Source organism: Etheostoma spectabile, chromosome 17 (genome assembly GCF_008692095.1).
Source record: "Etheostoma spectabile isolate EspeVRDwgs_2016 chromosome 17, UIUC_Espe_1.0, whole genome shotgun sequence".
Lineage (NCBI taxonomy): Eukaryota > Metazoa > Chordata > Actinopteri > Perciformes > Percidae > Etheostoma > Etheostoma spectabile.
Genome location: NC_045749.1, coordinates 8,569,734 through 8,593,121, shown reverse-complemented (window position 1 = coordinate 8,593,121; position 23,388 = coordinate 8,569,734). Strand labels below are relative to the sequence as shown.

General features: G+C 38.8%; 1 protein-coding gene across 2 annotated transcripts in view; it reads right to left on the bottom strand.

The window, feature by feature from the left end:
* bicc1a (BicC family RNA binding protein 1a) overlaps positions 1-23,388 on the bottom strand; it is a 65,623-nt gene that overhangs the window by 29,286 nt on the left and 12,949 nt on the right. For both annotated transcript variants that reach the window (XM_032541429.1, XM_032541430.1), the window contains exons 2-4: positions 10,373-10,419; positions 4,180-4,249; positions 219-298 (exon numbers count right to left, since the gene is read on the bottom strand). In XM_032541429.1, coding sequence (XP_032397320.1) covers positions 219-298; positions 4,180-4,249; positions 10,373-10,419 — 197 coding nt within the window. The remainder of the gene's footprint in view (positions 1-218; positions 299-4,179; positions 4,250-10,372; positions 10,420-23,388) is intronic.

The following is a 23,388-nucleotide window of genomic DNA, read 5'->3' as shown; positions in this document are numbered from 1 at the left end:
CACACACACACGTATCTGGAGAGATTATTGCCAAGTTTGTACCACACTGCTGTCAGCAATCTGTCACTTGGACCAGAGGGAGAGCCGAGGTAAAATACATTTGATCCAACTAAACACCGGGTTAAAGCGAGAAAGAGGACACACAAAGAGTGAGAAAGGAGATGGGTAGAGAATTACACACAAGTCTATCTTTATTGTGATAAAGATGTTTACTGTACCTTTGTGTCAAGGACGGACATAATTCTGTCTTTGGCTTCCCTCACATTCTCCCTCTTTCCGCACACCTTTATGTGTGGATCTGCAGGGAATGATGGGGGAAAAAAAGAAAAGAGAAACATTAAAAGTGGGAAAGAGATTTGCTATGTTCAATGTGTGTGTGTGTGTGTGTGTGTGAATGTCAGTGCTGATAAAGGGAAGAAATGCAGCGTGAGAGTGGGACACAAGTCAAATTCATTTAACCAAACATGACATGGATGTGTCAACAAACTAGAGAAAAGCTCTGCAACAGTAATTGCTGCTTTGATATCTGCCGAGTCTCATTTAAGTTGGCATGCAGCTCTGTGGAATTATATTCTGGCAATCCATCCATCAGTAGAGCCTACAGGAACACTATGAGCTGAAGAGAATTGTTTCACTGCCATTAAACCTCAAAAGAAATAAACAGTAATGTTATGCATATCACCTCATTGTCCCAAACCTCATTCAGTCATATAATCACTGCAAAAATACACAGTAACTCATTTTTCAGCATGTCTTTGTTGCACTCAGCATGTCTATATGAGCACTTGATCAGCTGTCACCCACAGAACCAATACCGTCTCCTCAAGAAATTACTAGATACAAGCCTGCAACAGAAAGAGCAACATCCTCAAATTCTTGTGTAAATACACTCAGTGGAAACACAGACGATCGTGCAAGTAAAGGCTCTAATAGCTTGAGTAAACTGTGCTTCTAGAGACCTTCTCACCCTCTAAATACTTAAAATAACCAAACATTGCATACCGAAACCATTCAAAACTAATGCTGTGTCTGTGCAGCGTTGGGTAAGCATACATCTGGCTTTGCCGCATGCCGGACCCCTGGAGAACACAAATGTGAAAACACATGAACACTCACTAATTCAAATGTGCACACGCATGTACTATACACCCATGGTCCATCGCCCCTGTGTTAACGGGACTGAGCACAGCAGGATGTCGACTAAGCCCCCTTCCAGGAATACCCTTCCCCATACACACACACTTACAGTATAGCTTTCGAACATGACTCCCTGAAGCAGAAAACCCCACAGATGTGTGTTTAGACTTTCAAGGAGCTTGTGAGTAGTGCAGAAATGATAACACCTAACAAACAACGGTCAGGACATTTTTTGTGATGACAAGGGAAGATTACAGAATGTTTTTTTTTTATGAAAAATTTACAAAAGCCAAACCAAGACACTCTCCACGGACACACACACGGACACACACACACGGACACACACACACACGAAGTATCTGAAGGAGGTTCAGCTCTCGGTTTAATGGGCACAACTATGGGCACCATAGAGTGCAAGCAAACAAGCACTGGTCTTGTTAGTGTCACAGGGGTCAGGTAACCTCAACACACTACAATAGATGCTAGTTCTCATGGGAGTAACAACAGCTCTTAGAAGGCTTAAGGGGTAGGAACTGAACAAAAACCAAGCTGCAGTCTGAGAAAGGGAAACAAAACCAAGGAAAACAATAGAAAAAAAAGAGCAGAAAGAGCAGTTAGAGACCTATTACAGTTTCAGCACTGGTTCCAGAATCTTTTTTTCCATCATACAGCTGTTGCTGTGAACAATAGAAGTCCCTCCACTTCCTCCTGTGGTATCCACTTTGACCATTAGAGGGAGTATGGTTCTTCCCGTGTCTAACCTGCACTGCACATCTGGCAAACATTAGCAAGCCTTAACGAGTGTTGCAGTTGTGATGTAGAACACCCCCGCATTTTTGAAATGGAGTGTGCTGTATGTTCTCTTTAGATGATTGATTGTGGAATAAAAAATGAACACCTTAAGTCTTAATTTGGCGCACACAACAGCTGGGAAAGCAAACAAAAACAACAGTATATTTGCAGCTGCAAAAAGTGAATGTTTTCAGTCACTAAGATTTTACACAGTTCCACTTGACAGAGAAGAAACCTTTTGACCCAGAGCTCCGTGCTGGCAAAGCCAAAGCATTTTTCCAGCTGAGGGACTACATTTGAAAATACCACACAAATGAAGGGATTTAAGTCCTTTTGGCTTTGTTTTTCTCCTTCAAAACATCTGCGGGAATGTTATGGTCAACACACATTGAAGAAAAATCTTAAAAAGAGTTTTAGAAATAAAACATGTTTTAAACCATCTAACAGTATTGACCATTCTGTCATACAGCTTTAAGTTGCAACGCAGACCCGTCTCGTGAATGAGTGATATGGCGCCAAACAGCATAAAATCCCTAAGTGTGCCAATGATGGCTTGTCTCAGAGGTTAACAACTGGCCTTATCACACATATGCAGGTGGCAGGGACAGCTCGCTGCAGATGACAAATGAAATAGAGGAGGTGTCATTTTGATAAGAGTGTGGCCCTGTACAAGAAGGTTACAAACACACAAATCCCCCTCACATCTCAGAATCACAATCAGCTTTATTTGCCAGGTACGAGGACACATACAAGGAATTTTACTTTGCTGCTATTCTGAGTATAACCAACTCCAGAGTACACATGAACAACAAGAGTAATCCAAAATTCTTTTTAAAAAAAGTGTATTATTTTAGATTAGGGTAACTCAAAATAACCCGTTACCCCGCACCAACAAAACCACTACGTCATCAGCTATTTTAAGGGCGGAGCAAGTGAGTTTTGTGTTGGTCATGTTCATTGAAAGGGATTAAAAGGAATGCAGATCATTGTCTCCAGTCATTTTTCAGATGGCTTCTGTGAGGTTTTAACCACCAGGTGTGGCATCTTCAGTAGAACTTAAACCTGTTGACTCCGTAAAAAGATTAATATTCTTTATTTAGCCATCGTACTTCTCTTCTTATGCAATGAGCCCAGGTTGTTAAAACATACAGTCAGTTCCAGATGTCTCTTCTCCCACAAATGCATTTGCTTATAAGATAACAGTAAGGGATTAGTAAATTTTCTTCCCCTCTGCTCCTCTTGGTTTATGCAACACCGAGGAAAAATCGGAAAGGCTACAAGTCATGGGTCAGAATTTAAATATTTGTATACAGAAGAACATTCCCAGGTGGTGTTGCAGGCAGGTTTTGTGAATGAACTAATACTTGGGATGAATGGATGGTTGTGTGTGATGGATTGCAAGTACTTACAGTTGATTAAGTATCTAGAGAGAAAAATGTAAAAAAATTGTGATGTAACCCCGTCAACTATTTTCTGTACGGAGTGAGGAAGTTACATAATGTCATTGGATTCCACATCTGGCTTGAAGACACACACTGGCAATTCCCCTGAAGACAACAAAGAACACAGCTACACCTTCTCCTCAAACCCCACCTTCCTCCCTCAAACCCCGCCTCCTCCCCTCCCGGAAGAGCTTTAAATAACCGGAATAATCTTTATTGGTAACAGAGTACTAGACCAACTTGGCCAATAAATGACTGAGCTTTGATACCAGCAACTCCCACCCCTCCGCCTCCACAGCAGAATCACAAATTCCTCAGTGCAGAGGAAGTTTCTGGCTTTCATCTTTTCAAACTTCTTGATTTAACATTTGAATAATGAATCTTAGTGCAAGCTTGAAATACTTCCCTCTTGTCCGTCTGAGTCCAATGACTTTCCTGAGTACACATTTCTGGTTCAAACAACATTGACTCATAATCATTAACCTCTCTCAGATGAAAAGCTAACAACTTTGTTCTAGCTCAACATTCAGTTTAGTTTATTAGTTTTGTTGCACATCTTATAAATTACTTATAATAACCATAAGAGAAATGCAACGCTCACGTTTGAGGAAAGTGATGAAAAATTGTGCCTGAGCTTATAGACTTTGATGCATGGCAAGTCAAATTAGATTCAAAAATCAGATTCATACATTGTGTTTGCCCATACTCAAGTCACACAAGGCAAAAACAATGTAAGCAGTACATATATCCAACATAAGAATAATTTGAATATGGATTACTTCGAAAGAAAAGAAAAAAAAGAAATCACCTTTTTTGGACTTTGCTCCGATTTTTAGTTTGGACGGCCAGGCAATCTGCGTTTGAGTCTCATCCATGATCTGGAACAGAGTGAAGGAGGGCGAATATAAGCATAACACATTTAAATAAATATATACACTGATCATTGTTCTTTCATTCTTTAGTACCAGTGTTGTCACGAAAACCCAGTATCCATTGTGCACTAGTCAGTATTAAATGGGGCCGATGTAGATTTCTTGTTAGTGTCTTAGTGTAGCTGTGGCTTAGCTTGAAGTGTGCAACTCTTCACTGCTTCTCCTGTACTAGCACACATTTTAGAGAACATAAAACAAGCTATTAGCATCCAGCAGTTACCCAAAAAAACCTTGCATGATGAAAAGTGGGGTACGTTAAAATGGCAAAAAAGAAAATCTTCTATATAAGTTATGGAACCCAGAGAAGTCAAAAGTAGCTGCGGGTCCAGTTTAAACACAACCAATGATATAAGCTTGTTTCCAGACATTGATTTGTTTCTGCTCAACACCCAAATACTCCCACCCTAACACAACCAAAAAAAAGAATATTTGTCTTTGGTAAACATGAAAAATGGAAACAACAATCTCTGTGAGAGCCCTTTGACATTTCTCATCCTTGTAACCTGGAGCATGTGCATCAATACAGAAAAGTTCTAACAGCAGGCAGCCCAAAAAAATAAAAACAAAGAATAAGGAGTTGTTACTGTCAGCGTTCAAATCAGGGGAAAACTATTAACCAATCTCCTGCTCTTCTTTTCAACCACAAGGAAGCTCACCTTGCTTGGCTTCCTGGCTACAAATCAACAAACAAACCCCTTGAGAACGGCCTGCCAGGGTTGATGTTAGTGAAAGAAAAGAAAAAACACGAGAAAAAAACCATCAAACCTTCCAAAAAATGAGAAGCTGACATGCTCTCTCCTAATGGTTCTGTCCTCGATGTGCACTATTCTTGTTTTCACAAAAGGTCCTGTGGTCTTTTTGTTTGTTTTAATACATTCAAGGGGTTTGTGTTTTCGGGGTGGACCAGAGTTCTCAAAGCTTTAGCTTAGGCTTTACATGAGAAGCACTTAATATTCCTTGGTGGTCTAGTGCATTAAGCAATGAGCCACAAATGGAAGTGAGGGTGCATTACGAGCCATCAGCATCCCCCAATAGGATGTTAGGCTGATTAGCACTGTAACAGTTTATTTTTATTTTTTTTTTAAAATTAGATCTGCTATTTTTCCTTGCCAAATAATAACTACAGCCTGCACTCCTAGGAGAACTGGTGCATAAATTGAAAATGGATGTGCTTAAATTCCTCCATATGCTCTCCTGGAAGTAGCATAGTCTGTTTGGCATCCTTTACAACTAAATCTGTATTGACTGCCAGTCTCACGCACCTGTAAAACTGAGAGACAGCTTTGAAAGGCCTGATGTGTGCCTTTTATTTTTTTTTTTTACTCTGCAGCTACATACTCAGAGTTGGATACATACTCAGACTCAGATGGTTGACTAGGAGTCCTTTCAAGCCTAACTGACTTTTTACAACATCCTATAATCACATACCAAAATGGACAGCCTGAAGGAGCAATAGAATGAGGTGCCACTATTCTGCCCCTGGCAGAGAAAGATGAAACAAGTCAGTTTGAACTGTTATTAAGCTCTAGTTGATTCTTTAAAGAAAACTGCCAGTTATTTTATAGGCTATGTTGTAAATGTACAGCAGAAAATTAAGAACTCTTCCTTGAAAAACGGAGTTTGTATGTAAGAAAAACAACATTCTGCATTATTGTGTTTCTCTCCTAAGTTCTTGCACTAAGTTTTATATCTTTGGGCATTATCTTATTCTAGCAGCAGAGAAAGACCCTACTAATTTCTCCTGTTTGTGGCTCTGTGTTTACTTACAGTAACTCAATAGAGTACTTTACAGTCTCCACCAAGTGAATCACAGAGCCAAAAAGAATTGTAGCATCATTGTGTGCAATGAAAATAAAAGGGAGTACTCCTTTCAGATGATCTTGCTCAACTATTTTTGTAAGGAATTATTCCGTGGTATCATTTAACGTGTCTGAAAACACATTCCAGCTTTAGCATCCAGCATGCTAATGATCCCCCCTATTAATGTCATCCAACTGGAAACCTTCCCATCCCTCCCGTCTACAATATTATCACAAATGCTGCAATAATATCATCATTCTATTTAGTCATATAATATCTAGGCCTGGAACCAAAATCTGATGAGTTCTATGTTACTGGGTATCATACTAGCTTGAGGCACAAGTACCTTAAATTTACAACACCCTCCCATCGTCATCTGGTATAAGGACAATAAATCACAAACACCTTGTAGCTAAATGCTAACTTTTCAACTGAAGTCACGTGCTCCCACCAACAGCTGGATGTATTACAACACTCTGTTCCCAGTGATAAGGAGAAATTCCTTTACTTTCACCTCCACCATTATTATTTTTTTGATTGGTCTTCTACAACAATGTCAGATGTGTCTGAATTTTGTCGAGGAGGCACTCAATTTAAAACCACACACTGCAGAAATATACAACACTGCTGCAACCTCTCAGAGGTTGTTGGAACTACAGTGGCATGTGGGGACAAATGGCAGACAAGTGATTATTATTAATTTAGAATGGAAATGTCTTATTAGTCATTTTTTGAGAAACTGTAGAAACATGCAATATGGAAACCCCTGTAAAGTAAAAGCTTATAGTAGCTATGACAAAAGGACATCAGAAGTAACTCCAATTATACTTTCCTAAAATTATCAAACTTTATGGCCTATGCCTCATCAACTTTTTCTCTGAAAGGGCCTTGTTCAGAGAGACCTGTTTCCTGTCCAGCGTTGCTGTTCTTGGCAGCGTCGTGCAGATGGGACTGATTTCTGACAGACCACACACCATTTTAAAGGGTGGATGGCGTTTATTTTTATGGAGGGGCTTGCAAATACCTCTCAAATGGGTCAAGATATTTGCACAAATTAAGTTACCTATACATTCAGTGGTCCACCCTTTCTTTTCTGCCACCCCACCCTTTCTAAAATGAATAAATACATAAATGACCATGGTTCAGTATATCAATTTGATGGCACAACCTTGACACAATGAAAGGTTCTTATAGGTTTGCAGCTGGTGTATGTGCAGAGCTGTACGTGAAATCAAACAGGATATCATTAACGCATGTTCAACACACGTGAGTGAGTGAGAGTGTGTGTGTGTGTGTGTGTGTGTGTGTGTGTGTGTGTGTGTGTGTGTGTGTGTGTGTGTACGTACGTCTGGATGGTTGTACTATACTATAGCACAGCAGCAATCAACATGCCAGAGGCATGTTTCCTGGCGCTCACTGCGATGGTGCAGCTGTTGATTCAGCTGGATTGTGTGTGTGTGTGTGTGTGTGTGTGTGTGTGTGTGTTTAGGCTGGAGACACAAAATGGTGTTGGGGGGGTGAAAAGAGACTGAACAGACAGAACAGCATGGTCTGAACCATCCCCACGAGACTCAACAGTCATAACTGAGTTCATGTTAACAACCCAAGTGCTAACTCGCAGCTAAAACCCCATTACACTTCGGATTAATACAAACATGTGCATGGTTACAAAAGAGCAACACACATTAGAAGAAGGGCACTTCTGCATAAACACCTACTGTTGAAATGCATCAAATACACATCATTCACGCGATACATGATTAACTAATTTAGGCTGCTTAAGAAACACAAACATTTGTTTATATGTGGTTTGATGGCACTCATATTGACCTAGTTATTTCAACATCTTACAATGTTATCCCAAACAAATATTTTGTCCCTTGTTCTACTTTCCCTGTGTCAGCCCAGTGAAATAAAAGATGCTGCAGTGCTATAGTAAAATTAATTACGTCTGGCCTGTGATCTGACTGCCCTGGCACTTATACATTATGCCTGGCATTATTTACAAAGCCACAGCTCTTGGGAAGGAGCAATGGAAGGGGGATCAGGGAGGAACTTGCAAGGGGTTCAAAGGCATCTCTCGACTCAAATCCACTCCAAGCTCTTCTGTGGTGCAAAGTTATCGTCACAACCAGCCGAGCTTCTAGGCTCTCTGCTGTGCCAAGGCTCAACTTCTGCACAGCTCTCCAAACAGCTTAGTGGTCTGGTGCCATGATTTGACACTCCAACAATTCTCAGTCCTTCACTGCACAATAGTGTGATGAACTGTTCACTGACACACTTCGAGCAATGGATTTACAGAAAAATCCCCTTGTTATACCAGACCGATAACAAAGACACACTAGGGGTCTAATGAAAGAAAAATGAAAATGATATAACAGCAGGAGTGAAGAGCAGGAGGCAGAGACAGGAGACCAAAACAATTGAAATGAAAGAGGGATATGAAGTTGTTGAAAATTCCCCATGTGAGCTGCAGGGACTTGAACAAGGCTAATATCCCAGCTGTGGCACCCTCCTGTGGTCCCACTTTGTCTGATATGCACTTTCCTTCTCCATTGACTACATGAAGAGGGTGGACTGATTGCTCTCTATTACAAAATGTTTCTGTGGACTCAAAGGAAGTCCAGCAGACAGTGAGTAAGAGGGTTTGATCAACCACAGCCATCGGGCCTGGGGATATAGTGCGGGGGTGGACCATTTTATGTTGTACTCTCAAGCAACTGAACTCTAAATCTCATTGCTAAGGCAACTGCAAAATCTCATTCCCAAAGCAAAAGCGTGTGCGTCAAAAATTACCTCACATGAGGGAGAGAGTAGCTACGCATTATACTTTATTAGTCTCACTGAGTATGTGGTAGATGGGTGTGTCGGACCGAAAGGGAAAAGTTCAACTAAGAGTTTCCATTTTCATCAACTTCAAGGTATTTTACACACCTCATCCATGTTCTTCCAACAATATGGTTCCACAGTCACATTCAGTGTTTGTTTTCCAGATTTTAATTGGGCATGTATGGTCATCACGCTATCAGAGGAAAACTATACAGAGTTATCCAAATAGAAATCCTACAATAAAAAAATGACTTTAGCACTCGACCTCTACTGCTTTTCACCAGCATGCCAACCCAAACAGCTGCACACCAATTTCTAATTGACAATTTAACCTCTAGTAACCTCGGTTTCTTTGAACGAGCTGTGACGATATTCAAGCCAGAGACTTAAAAAACCCGTCACCCACAGTCGTATTTTGTCAGAATAGCTTTGTGGAGTGAGCTAGACACTTACAGAGGGTATCTTAAACATTACCCTTACATCCAAACTAAAAGAGGTGGAGACAGATCTACTGTCCTTGTTAAGATTCCAATGAAGAGAATCTTAAGACGCCTGGTTTGCATTACTTGGTTTTTAGAAACTGCTTCAGTGACAGTTGCCTCCTTCTTTGACATGTAACTCCGCTTCCTAACCTCCAAAACCAAATATGGAAAATTGACAAAAGAGGAATGCTAAAACAAACCGCTGTCCATCCTTTATTTCATTACAGAACATTAACAAACTACAGATGGAGTAAGTTTAACATGAGGAAGCTAGATTTTAAACAAGAATGAATTCCCCCCAAGATAATAAAAGAGAACATCACAATTAATAATAAATGTTCGGAAATTATTTTATTGTTGAGACATGGAGGCTTCAGTAGAACATTGCTTTAAAAAACACTAATCCTTGTAGTTGGTGCTTATATAAAAAGACCATTAATTATTGGAAATGCCGGTTTAAACTCTACAGTGATTCTTTAACAGCACATAGGGTCACACTCGACTGATCAATGAGCACCAGGGACAATGTCAGCAAGTTGTAATAAGAAAAAAAAACCTATTTGAGATCACTGAGGCAAATCCTTGTTTTATTGGATGTAACAAAGCTTCTGAGCATTAACTAATTAAATCAGTGACAAAGAAAAGTTAGTGAGGCAGAGCTGGCCGGAGTATGCCTGTGTTTAACCTCTCCCTCATTTTTACACTAAAGAGATGATCTGGTGTGTTATGGTCTATTATGTATTGAGAAAAGCCCAATGTGTTGTGTCAGCTGTGTTACAGGATCAGTGCCCTGGAGTGATTCAACGTCAAGTTGTTTTTGTTTGTTTGGATTTGTAATTACGAGTGACTAGAGCACCTGACATCTGCTCCCTTAACCAAGAGAGAAGTGCTGCTCAGTGGGCTTGAACGCAACCCAAAGACAAAGCCAACACTACCCAAGGGCAGACTACACACTCACCTTCTGAAAGAAATCCTCCCCTCCGTTGACTCTCCCCTCAGAGGCAGCTAGAGGGAGACCGAAAGAAAATAAATTGATTAATAAAACCACACAGAGCTAGCTTAGTTATTTGTGACCATAACACAATCAAATCAAACAGATTTTCCAGTCCCCTCAAAATGTTACAGTATCTTCACTCAGCAGTGTTTATGGTGGATCTCCATTTCTTTGGGTATAGTGTTTGGCACAGTGACTGATACTGCTCATATGTACGAATGGAAGAAAATCTTCCAAGTCATTTTCTACAATCCTAAAGACTGGATACAGCTTCCATAAAACAAATTGATTGATACAGTGAAAATATTTGGGCATTTTACAGCAGCCATTAACCCTTAGAGAACTGAGCTCCCGTGGCCGGCCACTACGGTGTATGCTAGCAATGATGTCATCACATTACGTGACGTCTGGCCCAAAACAGGGTGATAAGTAGCTGTGGCGACGGTGTATTTACCCATAATGGATGCGGGACATTGTTGTTTACATGATCTTGTTTGGATCGATCTAAAATAAAAACCATAACAGCTAGAACATATGATAAGATGAGAAAAACTTTGTCTGTCCCAAGTGACAGAAATTTGTCTTTGACAGGGCAGGCTCAAATGACATAAAATGTATATAAGAACATAAAAATGCAAGTAGAAACAGTGTAATAACTAAATAATAAAGAAAGCATTAATTCATTTTGCAGCAGAAAGTTAAGGCTTCTGTCTTTCACGCTATTATGTTGTATGCTTGCGATGATGTCTTCACATTATGTGACGTCCAGTGCAAAACAGCTGGCGAATCATTTCTATTGCAAAAGAAACCAAACCAACCTTTTTGAAATCAAAAAGCCTTTGCACTCTGCTCATAAAAAAAGAATAGAGAATATCTAAAAAAAAACAAAAAAAACATGTCAAATTTCTAATAACATATGGAGTGTTAAGGAAAATAGTTTCTACATTTGGAAATATTTGATTATAATTTTTAAATTTTATTATTTAGTAAAATGTGATGTAAACACATCAGTTTTTTTATTTTAACAAAACAATTTAAATACTTTTAATTATGATTTATTGACTTACATAACCTTTTAGCTTAGCTTGTACTGATTCTAGGAATATGAAGCATTTGAAGATTAATCCAAGAAATTACATCACAATAAGCAAACTATTCTATTGCAGACTTTAAAGGGTTAATGAAGTATTTCCTACTACACTTGGGTCAACTGGTACATGTAACACTTTTTAAACGGCTTTTCCCCTTTTGAAATTCGTCTGTCATCACACTGTAGACTTCCACCCTTGGGGACTACAGCACTGTACATAAAAACCTAACTGCCCTAAAATCACCAGTAAATAAAATAAGCTCTAGGAGAGCCCTGGTGTTTTAAAGTAAATTTCAACTGAAAATGCCAAGAAACTCAGCTGATCCAATAAGCCAGATAGAAACAGAGGGCCAACCACCAAAGCAAATCAGACCTGTAGTCGCCCCAGCACATCTACAAGTCCTTCAAACTGTGGCTGCTCTGTTGATGCTAAATACATATCACCTCTCCAAGGAGAATTGTCATGATCCTGTCATTTGGGAGTACAGAGAAGGTTTAATAATGCATTACAGCCAGCATTCTCGAGATGGATATGTTGCTGTTTGTGCCAATCTGAGTCAGAAGCAGCAGCCGAGTCAATGTAAGTTCAGGTCAGGCATAAATGCTGGCCTCCAGAACGGTTATGATTAAAAATACAAAATCAAAGTCCTGCAGAGTTTCATCTGCAGAGGATAATGAGTTTGTCAGAATTAAATGGTTTAATGATATTGAATTTAGGAGATTAAGGAGTTTTAATTTTTAGATGGAGCACATTAGTGTTGGCTGAGCCAATGAGCATGATCAGCCAATCGATCTACAGGTAATTTAATCAGCACCGATCACCGATTAACTGTTCCTCAAGCAAAAAAGCAATAACTCTCTGGTTCCAGCTATTGTAATAATTTTGCTGTTTTTGGTCTTATTTGATAGGAAATTCAATTCATTTTTGTTTTGGACTGTTGGTGAGGCAAGCTATTTGAAGACATCTTTTTGGGCTTTCGGAAGTTGTGATGAGCATTTATTCCTAATGTTATATTTTATTGACCAATAAATATGATTAATTGATAATCAAGATACTTAGTTGCAGCCTTATACAAGACACTGCAATGAAATATTCATTGCAACCATATGGTGAATTAGAAAACTAATTAGAAAACCAGTTTTTTGTGTACTGTGAACATATATCAATACGTAAATATCAGTTTATGGAGGGAAAAGGAGATTTCTTTGGAACAGAAAGACAGGCGTCTGCAGTACTTTTGTTTTACTAAATTATAAGGTTTTCTCCTCTGGCCTGAAAATATTTCCAGGCTGTACATATCTATATTGTAACATATCTTCAAACATAAAATATGTTCCCCTTAAAAAGTAAACAATGGCTGCAGTGCACATGGTACTATGTCATGTAAAACCTCGGTGTAAAAGGCATTGTTATGACTTCACCCATCAACACCAAATTCCAGAGCACAACCACAGAAAATGAAAACCCTCACTAAACACTTCTACCAGACTTCACATTATGGCCTTTGCTGATGCAGTAATGCAGAGTCAAACCTTCGAACGCACACCAAAACAAGTTCCTTCCATTTTGCCGTGGCACCGTGGCTCCGTCCAGCTCTGCCCCAGACGATTTCGATTGGTTTAAAGAAATGCCAATAAACCAGAGAACGGTTTTCTCCAATCCCAGAATGTTAAGGTTATGGTTGTGGACTAGACAGACCCTCCTCCGCAACGCTTTGGAGGAGGGTCTGGCAGTGTGAGACTAATTCACCCACAAAGTCAAGTGGAGACACAGACTGCCAATCCATTGAGTTATGACACATCCAATTAGGCCAATGTTTAAATCATATTACCTGCTTTGAAAACACAGTTTTCTAAAGAAAATTCCAACTGTTGTGAATCCCATGGAAGAGTAACATTAGCAGATGGAAAGTGTCACAGATGGGGAAATAAAGTTGCTAAAGCAATGCTGGATGCCTCTTTATCTGCATCGAGTTTCTAAAGTTTTTGTTTAAAGTTATAGTAATTTTACAGCGGGGCAGACGCTCCCAGTGTTGCACTCGCCGTGCGGTCAGATGCTGTGCATACAAAGTGAAGACAATAGAAATGGCATGCAGCTCGCCATAAACACTGATGTAGACTGAATTTAACACACTTAAATAAAGCTGAAAATACTTTTTCGTTAAGTAATTCAACAGAAAATGAATCCAATATGTTAATAATTTATTGGTTATTTAAGTTATTGATGAAATACCAAATATTTGCTGGTCATAGCTTCCAAAACTCAAACATTTGTTTCTTTAACTTTATCTCATAAGAATGTCAAACTAGTGTTTTCTGTCAGACAATTGTATTCTTAAGTTTTAAGACTGGGAATTTGAGCTGTGGAAAGTGGCCAGGCACTCTTCATTATCTATGATGTTTATAGAATATGTATGAAAAAAAGATCAAACCTGAACGGACGTTGAAAAAAAAAACAAGAAACAAAACAGCCGTAATTACAGCTTGAGACAATCTGTACTACATTTACACAAAAGTAAATATATTTGTTTAATGCCGCTTGATAGTAAGTATGAGTGTTTACATCCTATTTAGTTTAGATAACATCCAGCTTTGAGGTAGAATGACTAAGAACAGCTCTGACTGAAGTGCTCAGTTCTTAGGTGGCCTGAAGTGACCCCGTTAATGCAACCGTTTCCAGTAAAAACTAAGACAATCAAAAAGGATTGTAACATCCAACAGACGTTACTGTTTTTTTACCTACTTGTCTTCTGAAACACTGTTTGGTAGGGGAAGCCAGTTGCTCTTTTTCTCTGTGTTCTTTTATAGAACAAACAAAAGTAAATCCCAAAAGATAAAGTCTCTGTCACCAGCAAACTAATGACAGTTAAAAAAAGAAAAGAAAAGCCAATTAAAATGTCATTTACAAACATGCTATAATAGTCTCCTCAGTGATGATGTTAAACTTTGGATTCTTTTAATCCTACAGTATATCCCATTGCCCGCTTCACATGAACTGTCATTTATTTCTAAACTTACTAGATATGTAAAAGAGGTCTCTTGTTATTCACAGAGAAAACATTCACTGAAAAGGAATTAAAAGAAAAACTTTGTATTTTTTATTACGTTATCCTACTGTTTCTGTGATGCTTGGCAAGAAAGTACAACCATTAAAGCTAGTAATTACACAACAACCACCACCAACTGGGCAGGCATGTACAGTTGGCATTGGCATGATAGCCTGATTGTAATACTAGTTCAATAACAGTACCATTTAAAACCCATTTTAGCTGCACCCAACAAAAACCATGTTTCCAGAGAAACACTAAATTGAAAGAATTACATGCAATCTCCTCTTCTCCTCCACACATGCACATAACCAGTGTTGGGCAAGTTACTTTTAAAAAGTAATTAGTTACAGTTACTTCTTCCAAAAAACTAAATCAGTTCATCATTACAAATTATAAAAGTAACAAGTTACTTCAGAAAGTAACTATTGCGTTACTTTCAAGTACATTTTTAAATGCTCAAATGTGGCCCCACCTCCACTCTTTAACGGAACTTTAAAAACGTGTGCATGTTTAATCACTTATGACAAATCTGAATATTATAATAAAACGGACACTTGTGGGACAAAGTGAGACTAGACTCCGATCAAATGTCATGTATGTAGATATTATGTATAGTGGATCAATACAAATAACACAATAGACGTTTTGGAACTTTTGATATTTCTTGCCCCTTATTTGGGCTCGCCATACCCGTCTCTCGTTGACTGACTTGTTTGTGTTGTTCGTTGTGTGTCCAACTATGCGTGCCTTCCAACACCCGCCCAAATCTGCCTCTGTTTGGATTACCATGAAATTTTACTCAACCTCAGCCAATCATCAGCAATTATGTGCTTGTCTTGTGCACTGCCCCCTAACCAAGGAAGAACAGTAAAAAAAAAGTATTTGCCTCTCGGCTCAGAGATCTAGCTAGTTGGTCTGATGGAAAAAAATGTTTTTTGCATGAACAGTAGCAGCGTTAAGATATGAAGAGTAATCAATTAGATTACGCGTTACTGAATAAAGTATTGCCATTATTTATTACGCAGTTTTTCCCCCATCATTGCACATAACAAAGATGCATTACTTTACATGCTGATTTTTTTGCAAATCTCCTTTAAGCATTTCATTTTAACATCAGCCTCTAGTGGGAGATGCAGGAGAGTCAGAAACATCACTTGCACATTATCAAATTGCAGCGCTTTCCTTTTTATTCCAATCAGCCCAGGAAGCCAATAAATGAATAGAAACAGCACACCAACTATAAACCTTTGTTGTGATACTATGTCAGCAGTATTAGCTTTCCACATATTAACAATTAAGTCAAAACTCTATTGTCTGAGTCAAACAACAAAGTCAAATGACATGATTCAGCAGATAATGAAAAAAAAAAACTTGCACCAAAAGACAAAACAACCGCAATAACATTTTTGGCATGTGAGTGCAGTGATCTAAAAGGAATTTGATATGGAACAGGAGTGAAAATATGAGCTATGTGCTGAGAGCCAAACATCCAGTTGGCACATGAGATGTGTAAACCGGCCGTGGGAGAAGCCAGAGCAGAGACAGGAGGACCGCAGCAGGGTGTCCTACGAGCTCTGGGATATATGAGGACCAATCATTCTAAAAACTACTTATTCTAAAATCTGCACTGCTATAGGCAAATTAAAAAAAAGGAGTGACTTTCTTAAAATACAAGAATGACACAATTTTTACTTGAATTCTGTTCTCAATTTTGCTAAAAGGCAATAGCTACTTGAGGCATTTCTAGCATTTGGAGGGCTTCTTGGAGCAGACACACTTTCTTCATTACAACAAGCACTAGCCTCGTTCAAGACATCAAGACCTCTGGATAGAAGTTTAAATGTTGGGTTTGATGCTGACAGTTTAGTTGTATGGAAAAACAGCTGAGCCAATGAGAGCTTTGTAGGTGGGATTAAGAGATGGTGATGTCATCATCCTGTGTCAGAGCCATAAAAATGGTGACAAGCATGAATGAGATCATCACTGCGACACAGGTTTTGTAAAAGGATTTACAGAAACAAAAACTCTTAAATCAGATTAGTTATTTGATTGACAGGACAAACATTAAACTTTGGGCAAAAGTTTGAAAATGAGAAAGGTCTAACGGTAAGAGTAGGCCTGCACGATTAATCGTAAAAAAAAAAAGAAAAGAAAAAAAGAAATCGCCAATTAACCAGAGAACGATGAAAATCGCAATCTTGATTCACCCAGTTCACAATTTAAATTTTAAAATGGATTTTTTTTTTTTTATGACTTTGAGTCTCACTTAATTTTTCAAGCCAACTGCATCACAAAAGCTACTACTTTCTTGAGTTTTAAAAATAGACTGTATAAAATAGGTTTTAATGCTCTCCCTTCTCTTCATGGAAGCCTCTTTGTTTACAGGCTTGTGGTGAAATATGCTATAGGTGCCAAAAACAAATCTGTTTGGTACGGCCAATTTGTTTTGCTTTGTCATGGTTCATATTTGCATTAAACATTACACTTCGTGAGAAAAGAACCGTGGCAGAAGCTAAAAAATAAATAAATCGTGATTCATATTTTTGCCCGAATCATGCAGGCCTAGTAAGGAGTTACATTTGTGGAGAAAGAAATGAGCTCAGACCTCTGTTGCCCACTCCTCATGTCTGCTTGAAGCTATAGCAGCTAAAGGGCAGTACTCACATAACACACCAACATCTCAGACTGAAGTATTGGGGGTTGAATTGCATGGAAATGTAGGCACTAGGTTTTGATAACGAAGAAGAATGTCTTCAAGCAAAAATTGCCCCCTCCCAAAAGAAAACTCTTATGTGACTACATCATTTTGTAAAAACAAACAATTCAATCTGACATCATTTAAAAAGGGGCCGTGATGGTTTTGATTATTTTAGTCTACTGACTTTGAAGTTGCATATATTTTCTAATTCCTGCTGCCCATTTTGTTATAGTAATTGTCGCCTTCAAGATCAACATCTTAGATTTGAAAGTCAGCTGTTGACTGGCAATCTTTTCAATGCAGAAAACCACCAAATTCAAACAGGACGTCTCTCAAATTCACATTCTATTCTTCACAAAATTCAGATTTGCTGGATTTGCCAAAAACATAGGATTCTTTACATTGGTCTTGGTCCCTTTTCTCAAATAACTGACAGGCATTTTACCACAAAATGCATAGTTCATGCCTCATTACTCAGATAACCATGAAACCTATTATTTTGTCTGCCAACCAAAAACCCCCATTTATAATTATAGGCTTTCCTTGAGACTGAACAGTTGAAAGAGAGTTAAAGAGTACATCCCTAGTTTAACATGTTTTTTTTAGCATCTAGTAGCTCTGATTTACTGCATATCAAAGAAACCCTGTTTTATTTGTTTCTCAAGTGCGTAAATGATCTAATGGTGTTTTCTCGGCCCAGGTTATACGAGGACAAAGCAGCGCTCCTCCCTTCCATCACAGCGGACTGTAAAGGCATCACAGCTGAAAATTGAGCACACATCACATGTTGTGATCAAATCTTTTCATTTAAATATGGAGCAAATAATGTGGCACTAATTAAAAGCGGTTATCTTGATTGTCTATTAATTTGACAAAGTGAACATGATGGTTACAGTTAATCAGATCCACACCTTCTCATTTCCTCCATGTGATCATTCAATGTATCCAATCACTGTCACTGCATGTAAAGAACTGAGAAGTTGCAGTGAAAGGCATAAAGACTCTATAGACAAAATTTGTGTCATGAAAGAATTATTATCCAAAATACTTCATGTCAAAAGGGTTTCTACCAGCTTTTTAGATCACAAAAAGGAAAGAGAGCTCCTTAAAGTGCAACTCTCGACAAATTGCAACTTAGGGACTTTTTGTCAATGTACCCAAGTCAAACTTTCATTTAAAAGCATATTTAAGACAGAATCGTCACTTTAAAGATTTACCGTATTCTCGCTTTTTGATCAAATGACCTTTTGAATGGGAGTCCTTTTTTATGTAAGCCTCAAAAGAGTTATTTTTAAAACACTAAGACTTGACACAACATGGAATTTTGCTCGAAGTATCACCAGGGGCTCTACACATCAACTCCAGCATTGGGAACATTGTTTGTGTACACAGAGTTTACTAAAAAGAAAGGTTTTAAGGCAACTCACATTAGCGATTATTCTTCCGGAGCCAGTCAAAAATAGTCGAGAGAGGACAGAAAAGATGGAAAGCTCCTAAAGCTTAGTTTCATATAAATGCATAGATAATTTGTGGTTTTCGTCGTTAGTGAAAAACAATATTGACCTTGTAGGTGAAAAAAAGAGCCTCACACATTTCCGAGTCCGTTCATTCGCATTCGGAAATTGCCTATTTTTGACTGGGAAAATGGCAGATAGCGTAAACAACAACTGCTAACGTGAGTTGCTCAAAACCTTTTAGTAAACTGTGTACACAATGTTCTCAATGTTGGAGATCATGTGTAAAGCCCCTGGAGATACTTCAAGCAAAGTTTCCTATTGGGGCAAGCCTTTTTCATGTTTTTAAAATAGCTATTCTGAGGCTAGCGTAAATGTGCCCCTAGGACTCCCATTCAAAAATGCCATTTGACGAAAAAAAACAGAATCAGTAAATCTTAAAAGAGACGCTTCCGTTCTAAATATGCTTTTAAACAAAAGTTTGACCAGGGTACATTCACAAAAAGACCATAGGTTGCATTTTGGCAAGAGTTACGCTTTAAGGCACCAGCTAAATCTCTAACTTTGCAGAGCTGCTTAGAAAATTCTCTGTACTGGCAATAATCACATGAAGACTGGGACATTCACAGAAAAGTCTACACAAGCATTACAATGAGAAAGGTTATACAACTCCCGAGTCCCCCTGGATAGAATTTCATAACAAATGACAACTCTAATCCAGGAAAGGTTTGACATCTCAGTCCACTGCACATGCCTTTACCAAAGCCAGACTTTTAAGCAACCCCTGGCTGAGAGCACAAAGTTCAAGAACTACATTTCCCATACTATATGAAAAGAGTGGGAGAGCATGATGTTTTCACACCAGCTCTCCAATGTCCCTCCCCACCAGCAGCAGCTCTCAGTTGATTCAACATGGAGCTAATGAGAGGGCCTTAGGGAGATGTAGCAAAACACAAAATCACATGCAAGGCAACAACTCCACACTCGTGAACACATGCATTTTTACTGTAATGTACAGATTGGATGTCTTTAGGCCTGATTAAAGGCTGTTTTATGGTTCCGCTGAGGCTCCATGCAGAGCTTTCACCGTAGCCTACGTAAGTGGCCTGATGTTTATACTTGTGCGTTGGTGTGTGCATTGAGCCGGCATGTGTGTGTGTGTGTGTGTCTGTGTGTGTGTGTGCGTGGAAAGTGTGTGGTAGAGCAAGAGAGAAGTGAGAAAGTGACGGCGATTAGCTACGGAGCGAGTACCGACTTGAGTCATAGTGGGAGAAACAGTGTCTCCCCTCTGTTTTCTGACCACAGTCTTTAGCAGGAAAAGTTAACCTTCTCCTTGATTTTATGTTGTTTATGGAGAACGAGAATCAGAAAATGAGATGGGGGTGGAGTGTGGGGGGGTGCAACGTTACAAAGTAACAGCCAAGCGACATGCGTTGCCGCTATGTGTAACGAAGTATGAAACAGCCTTAAGACAGGTTTCTTTTCTCAACTAGATGCAGATCATTAAAGAAAAAAAAAAAAAGTATGAATATTAAATAATCTGTAAACAACATGCCAAAGTTTAGCTTTAAGATTTATCTCTACGTAAAAGCCACAATTGGAGATAAAATAGGTCTAATTAATCTGGGATCAAATTTTGGTCAACTCAACACTAACTCAAACTGCACCTAGAGATAATGTCTAATGTATAAGTGAGACAGACAAGTTGACTTATTAACAGCTCAATCAGTCTCCAGATACAGTTGTATTACTCATTCAGAGTGTGTAAAATGAATATAACTAACAGTTCATACTTAATTCATGTAAGTTTAATGAGGATTTTGATAAAGTCCCGAGCTGGGAATATCTCTCTTTGGCTAATCAAGTTATTAAATACCTGATGAATTACTTCATCACATTGCAACAATTCTGAGTCAGTTATTTGCGGGCAACACTGTCTCTCGAACATACATATTAAAAAAGAATAACTACCTCTATAAATGGTGCAGCAAAACCTCTGACAGGCGGTAATGTCTAAAAAGGCTATGTAAAAACAAAGAAGTTTGGATTAAAAAGAAAACCCTGCATTCAGGACAATCAATAGCATTCAGTCAGGTTGTTATGCAGTAACTGGCATTGGATTGATGACAACATCTCATCAATCAAGCTTAAATGCCTCACTATCAAGACAGGAGGTTTCTACAAGTGTATCATCTTGCAGATGACACACAGTTGGCAGTAATAGGGTTGACATCTAAATGAAAATAGAAAAAAGACGACACTTATGTTTCCCTGTGAACTGCTTTGGCATACGTTACGCAAGTTGGCAACTAAATAAAAGATAACAGCGCCTGAGAAACTCGGTAAATGCTTCTCTTAGACAACAGTGGCATCTAGTCACCAAGTAAGGATTGGGAAAATGTACTATTACAGCAGAAAGTGCTCTTTCATAAGCACCCTGAGGTTTCAACACTGACTTCTTTATCATTGTTCAAAAGAAAATTGGGAGGTCATTAAATATTTTTTGACAGACAAATATTCCTCCTACTACAACTCCTGCTTTTGTGATACAACCGGTATGCAATTTATCTATCATGTGAAATCAGCTGTTAAAGGAGAATTCCAGTCAATTTCAATACGTAGCTTGGTTTGTAAATTTGGAGTGCTGTCAGTAGCAGAAAAACAAAAACTATTGGTGCTGTCTATGCCGAGTTATCCTCCTGCTAGATTTTGCACCTAACAGACTGTAACAGGGCAAATTTTAAACTTGTTTTTAGCCTCTAAACATGTTCAAAATGTCATTAAAAGTGCCTACCCATGTACAGTTATTCCTTCTGAGTGAACGCAGCAAATTTGACTGCAGTAGATGTGACAGGAAGGCGTGTTTCGACTAGCGTGGACTTAACAGGAAATAAACGATGTATGTGCACTGGCTGAATGAACAACTTTTATGCCTTTCTGTTACATCTACTGCAGTCTAATTCGCTGTGTTCACTCGGACGGAGTAACTGCACATGGGTGGGTACTTGTAATGACATTTCAAGCATGTTTAGAGGCTAAAAACAAGTTTAAAACTTGCCCTGTGAAAGCCTGTTGGGTGCCAACTCTAGCAGGAGGATAACTCGATGTAGACAGCACCAATTTTTTTCATTTTCTTGCTACTGACAGCACTCCAAATTTACAAACAGAGCTACAAATTGAAATTCATTAGAATTCACACTGAGGGATTTACAGGAAACAACCAGGCATGTAGGTAATCTGACATGGTAATTGCAATTATTTTTGACTGACTTCTTTATTAAAACAATGGAAGTTTGTTTGGCTACACTAAAACAGATACTCCTGTTGCTCTTGTAGTGGATATCTAATAAAGCACACACTAGCTCTGTTTGTTACCAAATCAACTAGAACTGAAGTCTTAAGGAATATAACTTGATGCTTCGAAAAACACTATCACTTCTCTAACTTTGGTAAAGTTAATACCCACATAATTGATAACGCGTCGGTGTACTTATGTGCCAAGCAGACGTTAACTTCTGTACTCAAAAACCACTCCTCTCAAGTCCTGCAGGGTTGCCAAGCAACTGTGCTATTTAATAAACGCACTAACACGTACCACGTTACTTTCCTGCAAACAAAGATGACAGCCTGCCAGAGAAACTAGACTCCTGACCCTGAGGTCACACGGATGGGAAGGTCTCAACATAATTAGAAAGTTGTAGTCTATGCCCTTAATGTTTTTTCATGATGTCCATTATGACCTCACATTAACAACAAGTTTTATTTACACAGGAACATCTTTCTCAGTAGGATCATATAGACCACGAAATAATTCATCTAGCATCAAGCTGTTGTTGGTAACATGTTATCATCGCCTCTTTTATCTCTCTTGTGTGAATGCTGCCAACTGATTACACAATACTGTACATTCCTGGTGCCTGGTATCTGTGTTAGATCCCCCACGGAGCCTAGGGAGTCAGTTTTACTTAGGCCGAGGGTTGCGCTGTAAACATTACATTGTGCCATTGGGAAATCATTGACATTTTACATTAATCTGCCCTTCAATCAGAGGGTCAACACATGAAGAATCTGCAGGATGTTAGTGATGGGTGTTTCTTTCCCATTACTGTACTTGATTACTCAACCTCTGCGTTCTCCCCTGATATGTCCAATCAGAATATGTTATGCATAACAGAACAGCTCTAAGAAAATTAACATAATTAATAGTGCTGTCAGTTAAACGCGCTAACAGCGTTAATGCAAACCCATGTTAAAAGGCATACATTTTTTCATCACAAGATTTTTTTGGCCTAGCAAACTTTGTAGTTTTTTCACGTGCTGTTGCAACAACTAGTAGCGTTAGAAAAACTACAACACCACACCGGATCTAGCTAGACCAGAAACAAAACAACGGGGACGCCGTGCACCATTGTTTGGACTTGCGAGCTGGCCAAAGAGTAGTAACGTTACGTTTTGAGTGGATGGCGAGCGCTAGACGCCGAAATGGATGCCAATAAGATTCTAAATGGAAAGTTTACTTTTAAAAAGTTGCCAAATGGTTCAGTTGACAAGACCAAAGTGATCTGTGTTGATCACTGATCAACACAGATCAGTACAGATCGATACAAAAACTGACTAAGTGCATTGAACAAATTAACGGCTGGATGTACCAGAACTTTCTGAAATTAAATGAAACAAAGAAAAACTGA